The 15,038-nt window shown below is 50.1% G+C and overlaps 1 protein-coding gene across 1 annotated transcript in view; it reads right to left on the bottom strand.

The window, feature by feature from the left end:
• The window catches only part of CORO2A (coronin 2A), a 101,474-nt gene extending 87,212 nt beyond the window's left edge, over window positions 1–14,262 (bottom strand). The window contains exon 1 of the mRNA XM_054032790.1: window positions 13,971–14,262. Coding sequence (XP_053888765.1) covers window positions 13,971–13,985 — 15 coding nt within the window. The 5' untranslated portion in view covers window positions 13,986–14,262. The remainder of the gene's footprint in view (window positions 1–13,970) is intronic.
• Window positions 14,263–15,038: the final 776 nt, after the last annotated feature.

The following is a 15,038-nucleotide window of genomic DNA, read 5'->3' as shown; positions in this document are numbered from 1 at the left end:
AGGGCATATTTTCTCTGTGGCCATTGATGCCTCAAACCATAGGTGCTGACTCTGTGGGTGCTCCAGGGCTGGAGCACCCACGGAAAAAAATAGTGGGTGCTCAGCATTCACCGTTCACCCGCCAATCAGCTGTTTGGCAGGCCCCACTGATCAGCTCTTCCCCCTCCCCCAAGCGCCTCCCGTTCCGCCCACCGCCGATCAGCTGTTTGGTAGCAGGCGCTAGGGGGAGGGGGTGCGGGAGGGGGAGGAGCAGGAAGAGGCAGAGCAAGGGTGGGGCCTCAAGGGCCAAGTGAGGTTGGAGGCCTGTGCCTCAAACCATGGGAATATCAAAAATGTTTCTGATAGTTGTCCTTCACCATACAGGAAGGACATTGTCTACTTGATTAATTTTCAAGACAGCAATGAAACTGCATTAGGACTATTTGAAAATGTGAAAAGCATACAAAAATGGTTTGACCTTTGACAATGGATCATCATTTGCAGCTGATAATGTTAACTTTGGGAAAAAGAAGAACAGGAGTACTTGTGGCACCTTAGAGACTAACAAATTTATTAGAGCATGCTCGGGGGTCGCATAACTAGTTACTCTGAAACTTAACTTTGGGAGATACCACTCAGTGTATAAATGAATGAAAAATAAGAATGACTATTTGCTTCCAGCTAATTGCCCAGCTCATATACTGCAATAATACAGCAAACTACGCTATAGATGAAGATCAAATGTTGACTTAAGGTCTTGTAATAAAAGTTTTCAATCACTTTCCTCATCTGCCAAACGAGTTTCAGAGTTACAGGAGACATTTCATTTGGTCAACCTTGAATACATGGAAATGTTGAGGCATATCCCCAAGGATGATTCTCTCTACACCCTGCAGTTGAAAGGATCTTAAAATGTTTTCCAGCTATTCAAAGTTATTTGTGTACATTAGGGGAGGATTGCGCAGCTGCAATTCTTACTTTTTTAAAGGATGACAAAGATGGGGATAATGGAGAAAAACTTTCAGTACTGAAAACTACTTATATTTCTTCCATGATGTGCTAAACGTTTTTTTCCGATATAGTTTTAAAATTAAAAATCTGATCTTGTATGTGCTGCAGTTTATGACATAATGGATTCATTAAAGACAAAGTAACAACAACGAAGTGGTGACAGATTCTTTGGTCATAACTGTAACTTTTATCTAAAAACACATCATCACAAAGCAAAATGGAAAGGGTTTTCATTCAGTGGTGTGCAATAGCTCTCACATACCTGACTTCACATTTTTATTCAATGAACAAAACAACCTTAATCTGATTCAGCCACTTTCGCTGAAAAAAAATGCTGACTTTTCAGGAACTTGTAAGCGTTATTGAAGGGTTGAAACCCGACAAAAGGCTGGCTATGGACTGTTTGTTTAAGGAATAGCATGCACAGAGATTCTGTAGAGTGCGTGTGCATGCTGCAGGAGTCTGGTTGTACTAGAAAATGGTCTAATGCTCGATCTTCAAATCCTAGTTCTCCCAATTCCTTAAAACTTGTGGAACTTATTATGTCCTTTCTCATTTCAAATGCAGCCACAGAAGGTATATTTTCCTTGCATAAACAGACTGGGACAGATTGCAGAAACCTGCAACATATTGAGTCTTTTAAGGATGAGCGTCAGATTGAAGTTCATTTCAGTTGTACACAGAGTTTTATGAACGGATTTCAAACAACAAAGATGTTGTGAAATGTATTAAAACTATTAAGTACCATTTTAAACATTAAATTGAAGCTTCTGATAATTGCACTGTATACTTGAGAACAGTAGAAATGTACACGTAAGAGTAAAATACATGATATGCTATGAGGTCCCCAAAATGTTTCCCCAAAATGTTCCCTAAAATATAGTGTTTATTTTTCATGTGGTTTTCATAGAATCATAGAATATCAGAGTTGGAAGGGACCTCAAGAGGTCATCTAGTCCAACCCCCTGCTCAAAGCAGGACCAATTCCCAGCTAAATCATCCCAGCCAGGGCTTTGTCAAGCCGGGCCTTAAAAACCTCCAAGGAAGGAGACTCCACCACCTCACTAGGTAACGCATTCCAGTGTTTCACCACCCTCCTAGTGAAATAGTTTTTCCTGATATCCAACCTGGACCTCCCCCACTGCAACTTGAGACCATTGCTCCTTGTTCTGTCATCTGCCACCACTGAGAACAGCCGAGCTCCATCCTCTTTGGAACCCCCCTTCAGGTAGTTGAAGGCTGCTATCAAATCCCCCCTCATTCTTCTCTTCTGGAGACTAAACAATCCCAGTTCTCTCAGCCTCTCCTCATAAGTCATGTGCTCCAGACCCCTAATCATTTTTGTTGCCCTCCGCTGGACTCTTTCCAATTTTTCCACATCCTTCTTGTAGTGTGGGGACCAAAACTGGACACAGTATTCCAGATGAGGCCTCACCAATGTCGAATAAAGGGGAACGATCACGTTCCTCGATCTGCTGGCAATGCCCCTACTTATACAGCCCAAAATGCCGTTAGCCTTCTTGGCAACAAGAGCACACTGTTGACTCATATCCAGCTTCTCGTCCACTGTGACCCCTAGGTCCTTTTCAGCAGAACTGCTACCTAGCCATTCGGTCCCTAGTCTGTAGCAGTGCATGGGATTCTTCCGTCCTAAGTGCAGGACTCTGCACTTGTCCTTGTTGAACCTCATCAGGTTTTTTTCTGCCCAATCCTCTAATTTGTCTAGGTCCCTCTGTATCCGATCCCTACCCTCTAGTGTATCTACCACGCCTCCTAGTTTAGTGTCATCTGCAAACTTGCTGAGAGTGCAGTCCACACCATCCTCCAGATCATTAATAAAGATATTAAACAAAACCGGCCCCAGGACCGACCCTTGGGGCACTCCACTTGAAACCGGCTGCCAACTAGACATGGAGCCATTGATCACTACCCGTTGAGCCCGACGATCTAGCCAGCTTTCTATCCACCTTACAGTCCATTCATCCAGCCCATACTTCTTTAACTTGGTGGCAAGAATACTGTGGGAGACAGTATCAAAAGCTTTGCTAAAGTCAAGAAATAACACATCCACTGCTTTCCCCTCATCCACAGAGCCAGTTATCTCATCATAGAAGGCAATTAGGTTAGTCAGGCACGACTTCCCCTTCGTGAATCCATGCTGACTGTTCCTGATCACTTTCCTCTCCTCTAAATGTTTCATAATTGATTCCTTGAGGACCTGCTCCATGACTTTTCCAGGGACTGAGGTGAGGCTGACTGGCCTGTAGTTCCCCGGATCCTCCTTCTTCCCTTTTTTAAAGATGGGCACTACATTAGCCTTTTTCCAGTCATCTGGGACCTCCCCCGATCGCCATGGGTTTTCAAAAATAATGGCTAATGGCTCTGCAATCTCACCCGCCAACTCCTTTAGCACCCTCGGATGCAGCGCATCCGGCCCCATGGACTTGTGCACGTCCAGTTTTTCTAAATAGTCCCGAACCACTTCTTTCTCCACAGAGGGTTGGCCACCTTCTCCCCATGCTGTACTGCCCAGTGCAGCAATCTGGGAGCTGACCTTGTGCGTGAAGACAGAGGCAAAAAAATCATTGAGTACATTAGCTTTTTCCACATCCTCGGTCACTAGGTTGCCTCCCTCATTCAGTAAGGGGCCCACACTTTCCTTGATTTTCTTCTTGTTGCTAACATACCTGAAGAAACCCTTCTTGTTACTCTTAACATCTCTTGCTAACTGCAACTCCAAGTGTGATTTGGCCTTCCTGATTTCACTCCTGCACGCCTGAGCAATATTTTTATACTCCTCCCTGGTCATTTGTCCAATCTTCCACTCCTTATAAGCCTCTTTTTTGCGTTTAAGATCAGCAAGGATTTCACTGTTTAGCCAAGCTGGTCGCCTGCCATATTTACTATTCTTTCTACACATCGGGATGGTTTGTTCCTGCAACCTCAATAAGGATTCTTTAAAATACAGCCAGCTCTCCTGGACCCCTTTGCCCTTCATGTTATTCTCCCAGTGGATCCTGCCCATCTGTTCCCTGAGGGAGTCAAAGTCTGCTTTTCTGAAGTCCAGGGTCCGTATTCTGCTGCTCTTCTTTCTTCCTTGTGTCAGGATCCTGAACTCGACCATCTCATGGTCACTGCCTCCCAGGTTCCCATCCACTTTTGCTTCCCCTACTAGTTCTTCCCTGTTTGTGAGCAGCAGGTCAAGAAAAGCTTTGCCCCTAGTTGGTTCCTCCAGCACTTGCACCAGGAAATTGTCCCCTACACTTTCCAAAAATTTCCTGGATTGCCTGTGCACCGCTGTATTGCTCTCCCAGCAGATATCAGGGTGATTAAAGTCTCCCATGAGAACCAGGGCCTGTGATCTAGCAACTTCTGCTAGTTGCCAGAAGAAAGCCTCGTCCACCTCATCCCCCTGGTCTGGTGGTCTATAGCAGACTCCAACCACGACATCACCCTTGTTGCTCACACTTCTCAACTTTATCCAGAGACTCTCAGGTTTTTCTGCAGTATCATACCGGAGCTCTGAGCAGTCATACTCCTCTCTTACATACAACGCAACTCCCCCACCTTTTCTGCCCTGCCTGTCCTTCCTGAACAGTTTATATCCATCCATGCCAGTACTCCAGTCATGTGAGTTATCCCACCAAGTCTCTGTTATTCCAATCACATCATAGTTCCCTGACTGTGCCAGGACTTCCAGTTCTCCCTGCTTGTTTCCCAGGCTTCTTGCATTTGTGTATAGGCACTTAAGATAACTCAACGATCGTCCCTCTTTCTCAGCATGAGACAGGAGTCCTCCCCTGTTGCGCTCTCCTGCTTGTGCTTCCTCCCAGGATCCCATTTCCCCACTTACCTCAGGGCTTTGGTCTCCTTCCCCCGGTGAACCTAGTTTAAAGCCCTCCTCACTAGGTTAGCCAGCCTGCTGGCGAAGATGCTCTTCCCTCTCTTCGTTAGGTGGAGCCCGTCTCTGCCTAGCACTCCCCCTTCTTGGAACACCATCCCATGGTCGAAGAATCCAAAGCCTTCTCTCCGACACCACCTGCGTAGCCATTCGTTGACTTCCACGATTCGACGGTCTCTACCCCGGCCTTTTCCTTGCACAGGGAGGATGGACGAGAACACCACTTGCGCCTCAAACTCCTTTATCCTTCTTCCCAGAGCCACGTAGTCAGCAGTGATCCGCTCAAGGTCATTCTTGGCAGTATCATTGGTGCCCACGTGGAGAAGCAGGAAGGGGTAGCGATCCGAGGGCTTGATGAGTCTCGGCAGTCTCTCCGTCACATCGTGTATCCTAGCTCCTGGCAAGCAGCAGACCTCTCGGTTTTCCCGGTCAGGACGGCAGATAGATGACTCAGTCCCCCTGAGGAGGGAGTCCCCGACCACCACCACCCTCCTCCTCCTCTTGGGAGTGGTGGTCGTGGAACCCCCATCCCTAGGACAGTGCATCTTTTGCCTTCCAATCAGTGGAGTCTCCTTCTGCTCCCTTCCCTCAGATGGGCCATCTAGTCCACTCTCCGCATTAGCACCTGTAGAGAGAACATGGAAACGATTCCTCACCTGTATCTCCATTGCTGGTGCATGGACGCTCCTCTTTCTTCTTCTGGAGGTCACATGCTGCCAAACCTCCTCACAATCCTTCTGTCCCTGCTGTGCCTGCTCTGAATCTTCAGAACATTGTGGCCGTAGAAGCATCTCCTGACGTCTGTCCAGGAAATCTTCATTTTCCCTTATGCAACGCAGAGTTGATACTTGTTTCTCCAGCCCTCGAACCTTCTCCTCCAATATGGAGACCAGCTTGCATTTTGTGCAGACAAAGTCGCTTCTGTCCTGCGGAAGAAAGACAAACATGGCACAACCTGTGCAGGTTACAACAGCTGATCGCTCACCTTCCATATCACCGTCCTCTTAGGAGCTTCCTCAACTGTTGCAGGAACTACTCGGAGAAACCTGCAGATGAAAGCCTCAGTGCGCTCTCCCTAGGCGAACTCCCAGGCAAACTCCCGCTGTTAGCCTCTGCTGTTCGCCGCTCAGCTGGTTCGCTGCTGACTGCCCTTATATACCAGTCAGGCCCACTCAAGGCCCAGCTGGAACAAAGCACTCCCAATTCACACTTTTCAAACAAACAAGCAAGCAATCAAGCACACGGTCAAACTGACCAACTGTCCCAGCAGCAGACACTCAGATACTCACCAACACAGCCCCCCTAATGCAGCACTTAGCGTACCTCCTCTCGGACAGCTCCCAGCTTTTCCCAACCCCCTCCCAGCTCTGCGTCTGTTCTAGTCACTGGATGTGTTATGTCTAACATAGACTATAAGGGCCTCGGTGCAGCAGCCTGTCTTTGAATCTGTACCCGGCCAGGCACGGCAACGGTGCTGTGTAAATGATAACTGTGGCAGGAGGATGGTAATCTCTGCAATCCACCCCACTGATTCCACACGAGAGGGGGTGGCAGGGCTGGCCCGTTGTTTGAGTTTCAGTGATATTAATGTTATCTGGCTTGCCTTGCTTTGCCTGTCATAAAACCTAGTGAGAAGCTCCCCCATAGTTAAATCCTGCCCTCATTGATCCCTCAGAGTTCAGTGGGGCTGTGTGGGCACAGATGAAGGCAGCATGCAGCCCCTAGTGCCTTCCTGGCAGTTATCTAATCAGTTTCCATGGACTTTGCATGCGAGTTCACTGATACAATGTAATAAAGATTGGAAGTTTCGGTTCATTTTTCTTCCTTATCATTTTCTCTGTCACTTTGTCCCAGCCAGGTACACAAGAAGCTTTCAGATGTGTTCTCTGAAAATCCCTGTCCTTGGGAAGTCTCTGCTTGTCTTTCAGGGTAGGGTGAAGTGTAAGTCCAGATCCGAGCTCATTCACTGCAATGCAAAGATTCCCAGGCACAATAAAATCGACACACAACCATTTCTGTCCTGTTGACCCAAACACCACCGCTGCCCTGGGAGAAGGGTTTCCATGTGAGGGGAGATAGTGTCACATAGTAAATGGGCCCGGAGCAGCTGGGTGCCACTGGCTTGCTGTGTGACAACAGGCAGCTCAGTGCCGTGCAAGGCAGCTGGCAGGGGCAATGAGTTAATGCTGTGAAGGGCTGTGGAGATGGTACATGTGATATCGTACATCCTGTGGCCCTGCAGGGACATGTCCAGTGCAGAGAATCAGCTGGGCACTTTCTGCTGTTGTCATGGGGATTCCCTCTGCAGACCAGGCTGCTTTTCTTCTATTTGCAAAACTGACTTAACCTTTTCAGTGCCATGCAACCCAAGCCTCCACAGCCTCCCAGGCATCTCTAGCATATTCTGCAGACAGTCAAGATACATATCACCGGTTGTGTTGCTTGCCTAACCTGCCCCTGTGAAGCCAAAGGTGGGTGCTGCACGCACTAGCTCGAGCAAGGTAGGAAGCACAAAACCACTGTAAATAGGGGTCCTGCATTTCATTATCACCACACAGTTTTCTTCTTGTCGTGGGAGCAAAAGGAGCTGCCAGAATGGGTCAGACCATTTCCTGTGCTATCCTGACGCAGCAGCCGAGAGCAGGTGTTTTAAATAGGAGTTGTTGACCAGTCCCAGTAGTAAGCCTATTTGCCTATGAAGCGTTATGTAGGTAGAGGTGTGAAATTCCTGCCTGAACCAGCTCTAGTGACCAGTTTACACCCTGAAGCATGAAAATGGATTAATCTTAGCATCATCTCAACTTGCAGAATTATACATTACAGATGCTCATCAAGGGCTTGATCCTGCATTCAATGGGTCAATCTTGAAAGAACATCCAGCCAAGTATTTACCTCACTGACTTCCTGCTCCAGAGACTGGCAAGTGCCACTTTGGCCTGAGCTTCCCAAGGGGCTCAGCACCCCGGTTGGGGACAGAGTCTCACAAGAGCTCAGCATGTCAGGGCCGCCCATGAGGGTCACAATGGGTGCTGCTTGACTCTTTCGGAAAGATGGGCAAGACTACATCTCCCAGCATGCAATGCGCCCACTTTTAGGGGTCCAAATGGGAGGTAAGCTATCTTGAGAACCTGGCTCCAATTGTGGGTCCTGTGCCCTTGGGAATCTGGCCCTGAGCTCTCTTGAGAACCTGGCCTTAGGTGAGGAAAGTTTCCATGGGTTGGGTTGGAACTAACTTCACTGAGTGCCAGCTTGCCCTCCTGTCCTTGAGATAGTCACCGCAGTTGACTACGCCCAAGAACACACAGTCTCCAGAGTGCAGTGCTGCACCTTAGCTGGTTGGAGGATGCCTGGTGCAAGGAGAACACAAGGAAACTCCTCCCCACCAACCCTCTCTTTATTTTGGTCTGAATATAGTGGCCCTGAAAGATGCTGGACTCTCACAGCTGTGGGGTCTGAAATCTGCTGTGTAGGAATGAGTTTCACTACAACTTTCACACAGCTTTGAGCAGATCCTGTTTTTTCTCTGCATCCCAGGGCTTCGCAGCCCCACCTTGCACTGTTTGCTCGAGAAGGAGGTTGTGTCACACTCTGCAAAGCCAGTGATGTTGTGTATATTTGGCACAAAGACAACTGGATTACATTGCTTGAAAACAAGCCAGGCTTTGCTCAAAGATACGCCAGAACGCATCACAAAAGCATCAAGGTGCAGGAGGCGTCTCCATGTGTTATGAATTCTTCATACACCATTAGGGACAGCAGGACAATTCCTGCCCTCTCCACCTCACTCCATGGCTGAGCATCAGCCCCTTCACCACCTCTCCTGGCAGGAGGATATAGAAATCTGCCTGGCCTCTGCTAAGACTGCCAACTTCCTGCCACTTGTGACAGTGATCTCTGTGACTGAGAGCTCTGCGTAGGCAGTTCCATTGCACCTAGCACTGTACCAGCTAGACACCAGCCTAATATGGATGCTTGTCTGCTAGGAGGAGGGCTAGGCCCAGGAGTTCATTGCACACAGGCCACTGACCAACCGTGACACATTGATGACTGTATGTCACAACCAGCCTTTGCTGGAGACAAATCTCACCGCTGGTCCCCACTATTAGCAGCCCCCACATGCACCTCCCAGCCCAACAGCTGCTGAGTTGGTTACAACAATAATTATTCATTTGTATCACAATAGCACCTACAGGCCCCACCCAAGCTCAGTGCCATATTGTGCCAGGCACTCACCCTACCATAGTGAGAGAAGGTCCAGGTCCCAGAGAGCTCATCATGTAAGCAGGCAGCACAGACATAAGAAGGGTACCCCATAGCACAAAGGTCCCTTAGCCACCCGGCCAGCCCTCCTGGTACGCAGGAGCAGGTCTCGCCAGACTCACCTTCCCTCTAAGCCCTTCAGTTGTACAGATTGTGAATCCTGACCAGTGTTTGATGCCAATCTTCCTCCTCCTGCTCAGTCTAGCAAACCCAGTCAGTGCCCTTAACACCCTTTCCCCTGTGCCGCCGACACCTGCAGGCTCTGGCGCTGCAAGGACTTTGCTTTTGAATGAAGATGATCATGGTGCCGCGGTGGCTCTCTCCTGAGCCTCCCCCTATGCCAGCTCCGCAGCTCAGGCCAACTGAAAGCCCAAGCTGACTGCTCAGAGCTACAGTTAGTCAAAAATATCAAATTCCTACAGCTTTGGACATGAACATGCTGTGAAAAGCATATCCCTGTTTCTGACCAGCTGTTCTCAGTCTCCATTAGGGCTTCCCTCTGCACAGTGACAGAAACTGCTGTGAAGTTCTTGGGAGTTCTTCAAATGCACATCAACTAAGGGGGCTGGGGCAGTATCTCAGAGTCCACAGTGACTAGTGAGCAGCTCATTGAAGCTCCAGAGGGCAGTTCTCCCAATGCACACCCTGCAGCTCCCACAAGCCCAGTTATTCCAATGAAATGGACCCGATTGCTATGCTTCTGCCGGGAAACTGGGATCACAGTGTAGACAGACAAGCTAGTGGGAGCAGAGGCTTTGTGCATACAGCTGGATGGGGGCTTGGGCCTTTCCAGGGTGTTTCTGTCCAGGTTCCATGGCAGATCTTTGGACAGGCAGGAGGACATGGATTGATTTGCTGGCACATCCTAGTGGACTGAACAAATTTGAAATTACTTTGATTGATGGAGCTGGAGCTTGTTTTGCAATCATTTTAATTCGTTGAATGAACCTGCTGCAAATAACCTTGATTTGGGTTAAAATATGTCCCCTTCCCTCATGTCTCCACATCCAAAGAATCGCTGGCAGGCCTTCCAGGTGGCTAAGGATAAAACAATGATTCCTTCACCCCCTCCTGTGGCGAGAGATGATCACCCCAGCTCAAAAGACAATCAAAGGGGTCCAAAGACAGGCAACAAAAATGATCAGAGGCCCTTAGAGCGTTTTCCCTCTCAAGGGAGACTGAAAAGAGGAGGGCTGTATAGTGTTGAGGAGACAAATGAGTGAGGATGTTCTGAGGTATACAGAATAACAAATGGGACAGCAAAGGTAATTGGGCCATTCCTACAGACCCTTTTTCCAACACAGGAAAGAGGAGACATTCAACGAAACTAAAAGGGAACTTGTGTCAAACCGATACACAGAAATGCATAATCAGTCTGTGGAACGCATTGCCACAATCTCTCAACCATGTCCAAGCGTTAAGTGTGCAGCAGATCGAGCTCTGTGCTACACAGAGTGGCCTGGAGAACAGCAATCCTCCTTATACTCAAGAGCAGCGGCTCTCAACCTTTCCAAACCACTACACCCGTCAGGAGTCGGATTTGCCTTGTGTACCCCCAAGTTTCACCTCACTTAAAAACTACTGGCTTACAAAATCCAAAAGTGTCACAGCACACTAGTACTGAAAAATGGCTGACTTTCTCATTTTGACCGTATAATTATAAAATAAATCAATTTGAATATAAAATATTGTACTTGCATTTCAATATAGTACATAGAGTAATATAAACAAGTCATTTGTCTGTATGAAACATTAGTTTGTACTGACTTTGGTAGTGCTTTTTACGTAGCCTGTTGTAAAACTAGGTAACAAGTTGATGTACCCCCAGAAGACCTCTGCGTACCCCTAGGGATGTGTGTGCCCCTGGTTGAGAACCACTGCTCCACATGATTCGCAAGTCAGTGGCACACGTGTGCACCACATACAGCCTCAAGGGTGCTGATGCGAGAGCTCCCATAGACTGGGCTGGACCTAGCCCAGGCCCACAAAAAGCTGCAATGCTCTGAATTCAGAATATCCCAGTGCATTTGAAAGAGCCTTTGAGTCAGCCAGTAGAGTTTGTCTTTCCTGGATGGTTGGGCGAGGAGGAGGGAGATTAGGCCCTTGTGACTGTAATGTGAGCATAGCAGCAGGTCTGATTTCCTTAGGGATTTTTTTAAATTATGGATGAAAACCTGGCTCCACTGAAGTCAGTTGCAAAACTCCCATTAACTTCAGTGCAATGGAGACAGCACAAAGATACAACAGCCCAAAGCTGTGAGTGCCACTGCTGCTCATCAATGGAAAGGCACGCTGGGGGTGAGGAGGGTCTCCAGCACCATGTGTGATGGAGGTAGAGAATGGAGCAAAACACAGGCTGCACAGTGCTGGTCAGAACTACTTTGTTAGGCCATTTGCACTTTTCCTGAGGGTTTTCACAGCAGTTATTGCCTTTGGCTGACACAGCAGGGACTCTGCCTTATGTTACAAATGCATCTGCAGCAGGGAGCCCTTTGTACGCCTGCTATGAAATCCATGGGCCGTATTCTGCCCACAGTTAGGCTCCTGCAGCTCCAGTGAAGTCAATGGGGTCCCAGCGATGTAACTGGATTTGGGCCTGTAATGGCTACAATACAAAATTACTTGGAATTAACTGGAGGAAGATTCCCAAAAGAGTATCACATGGTAAAACGGACAGAGCGACACACCTGCCTCAGCAGTTTGCAGGCACAGGAAATGCAGAAGGAGCTGCTTCATTCTTACTACACAATCCTGCTTCCCCTGCACACATCCCCACTGACACCAGTGCTGAGAGCGTCCCACAGATGTCTAGAGTCTTCCAGGAGCAAACATCACCTGGGGAACTGACCAGATAGCAGACCCCCCACCCACACTCTGCATCCCCGATCCCGCACGGCCTCAAGAGCTATGAGCTGCAGACACCAGTTCAAGCTGGTGGGTGGGCCGTTATCTGTCCACGGTGACCAGAAGAGTGCAAAGGACATTATAATAAACCTAGGCCAGGAATCCGAATGGAGAGCTGTAACGGCTGCCCTGTCACCGTGGACAGATAACGGCCCACCCACCAGCTTGAACTGGTGTCTGCAGCTCATGGCTCCGCTTCCTAAGAGACCCACCTAAAGATCCTAGAGAACCGGATACTGGAGTCCCACCCAGATGACCAACTAAAAGCAAGGTAGGATCCAGAAGCAGCAGCCTCCGGGTACAGGGCCAGCTACACTATTGGAACAGGGACTTTTCTGTGCAGAAATATTGTAACCAGCCCCTACGTGGTAAGGGCCTGCTGCCGGAGTCACAGCAGAGAAGTGAAGAGTGGCTATCCACCTCCTCACTCAGGTGCACCATTCACCTCCCTGGAGGAGCAGAGAGCAGACAGCGTTTGTCTCTGGGAGATTAATTCAGAAAAGAGAAAGCCCAGAGTCTAGAAGAAGGTGAAACGCTGGAACTGAATTTAGCATGGGAGAGTCCATTGCTCACATCAGGCCACTGCATCACAGAGAATACAGGCCACTCACCCCATCCCCATATACACCAGATACTGTCTTCTGTTTCTACTTGTGTGTGTACGTGAGAGCGCAAATGTGCGTGTCTATGTACAGTTTGTGTGTGCCCGTACATACGCCTGTACACTCACACATGCTCCCCAAACACGGTTCTCCATTAACACATTGGCCCAGATCTTCAGCTGCGTAAATGTGTGCAATCCCATCAAGGCCTGCATTTGGTATGACAAAGATAATAAGGGAATGGCACTTGTCGGGAGAGGATCCACAAAGTCCCCCCAGAGCTGCTGGCTTCCAAGGTCTTTTGGAATCAGTCTCTGGCCTTGCACTGGTCACTAAGCTTTTCCTAAGCCCTTTACTTGCAGCATTGTCAACAAAGGACCAGGGCCCTAGCCCTTTGGAATAATTAGCAAGTGGTAGGCAGGACAAATGACATTAGGCAAGATCCCCTAGTCAGTCCCCTCTTCTGAGGGGCAGCAAAGACCCTTGTCCCAGTGCAGGGACTCAGCACAGGCCTGTACCCATTTCACGAGGCCTGACAGACTCCTTGCATTGCCCAGGTTACTGCAGAGCACAAAGATACAAGGCAGGGCTATTCTCCCGGGCAGTACAGAACACAATCATATTATTGCGCTCAGCGCTTCACAGTTAACACACATCATTTCCATATAGGGTGACAGATGTCCCGATTTTATAGGGACAGTCCCCATTTTTGGGTCTTTTTCTTATATAGGCTCCTATTACACCCCACCCCCGTCCTGATTTTTCACACTTGCAGTGTGGTCACCCTATTTCCATAGCCAGCATTTGCAGCTTCCCTCCCTCTGATGGGAGCCCAAGTGACAAACCACTCAAATCTTCCTGAACCCCAGCCCACAGCAAAACAGTCTGTCAGCATCAGGTTTTACCCCTTCTCTGTAACTGTATTCAACCGGGCTGGCTGCTGCAAAGGGCTCACCCCATCTCCAGAGCAGCCTTGGAGTTCTTGAAAGGGGAAGGGTATAGAACCAAATTCATCCACACAGCTGAGAAAGGAAATGCCAGGTCCATTTCCAGGGAATGCAGATTGACTGCTGGATACCCCAACAGCGGACCAGGAAGGCAGCCTATGAATGCCAACTTTTCAGATTACTCCAAAGGTTTGAATGTCACAGGTGGATTAAGATTTACGGAGGTCACTTGCTGCAGCAGATCTGCGGATCTATTGCACTGCAGAGATGTGGGGCTTGTGCATACAGAGCGGCTCACACAATACATGGCAGCACATATGCGCACCGGCAGGTGCAGCGCCAGTCTCCCTGCGGAAGGTCTCCTACCTTTGCAATGCTCATGCAGAATCACTCCAGCGGCAGCGTGAAGTCAGCTCGCCTCTCTCCGCAGGAAGGATCCCAAATTCTGCCCCCGCGGCGCAGTCCGGCAGTGCCTGCCTCTGTCCCGCCGCTGGGGTGTCCCTGGCAGGGGCTGGGCGAGCCCTGAGTCACGCTCATTCAGGGATTACGAGCCCGGCTTTCTCCTTGCGGCGCCTGGAGGCACGAGAGATCGGCGCGGACCCACCTTAGCAGCGGCTGCGGCCCGCCGGCGGCAGGGGGAGCGGGGGAAACGCCCGGCGCAGGGAGCGGACGCCGCAGAGCTCCGGGGCTGGGGGAGGCACAGAGGGGCGGGGGCCCTTTGTGTGCCGAGGAGCCTGCGGGCGGGCGGGGCCGGGGAGCGCTGCGGGGAAGCCCATTGCGTGTTGAGGCGGCGGGAGGAGCCAGGCAGACACCTGGCCAAAGTCCCTGCTCGCCTAGGCACCCTCGGGCGGCCGCCGTGCCGGGGGGGAGACAAACTCCGCTCACCGGGGCGCTGCACCTGCCGAGAGCAGGGCCCCCTGCCCGGCTTGCTCCCCGCCTCCCCTGGGGGCCGGCCGCAGCCCCGCCCGGGCTCGCTCCCCTGGGTCCCCCCGCCCGGGCTCGCTCCCCTGGGTCCAGCCCGCGGCCCGGCCCGGCCCGGCCCGGCAGGAGCTGGAGAGCGCACACGGGCAGACCCGGTTGATCACATCATCTCCCGGCCGGGGCAGACAGCCGCTGTGTTCACGACAGTTGTGGCTCAGCCCGCGGAAGCGGGAACACTGCAGCGTCCCCAGCTGGACACACACACGTCCGCCAGTCGCCATCCCACTGTATTGGGAGAATAATGCAAATCTTTAGCCCCACGTAAAAACCCAGCAGGTTAAATTGTTGGGGCTTTTTTGTTTGTTCTTTTTTTGGCAAGTGGCAAATCCCTAAATAACGCGGCCAGGCCGGTCCAATCCGGGCCAGGTGCGAACCCTGCGGCCCAGGGCCGATCATCGCCCTGGTACCACTGAACACAAGCTTGGAAAGCAGCTTCCCAGCTCTAAGGCCGGG

This window comes from Malaclemys terrapin, chromosome 6, assembly GCF_027887155.1.
Source record: "Malaclemys terrapin pileata isolate rMalTer1 chromosome 6, rMalTer1.hap1, whole genome shotgun sequence".
NCBI lineage: Eukaryota > Metazoa > Chordata > Testudines > Emydidae > Malaclemys > Malaclemys terrapin.
This window is presented reverse-complemented; position numbering and strand designations above follow the sequence as displayed.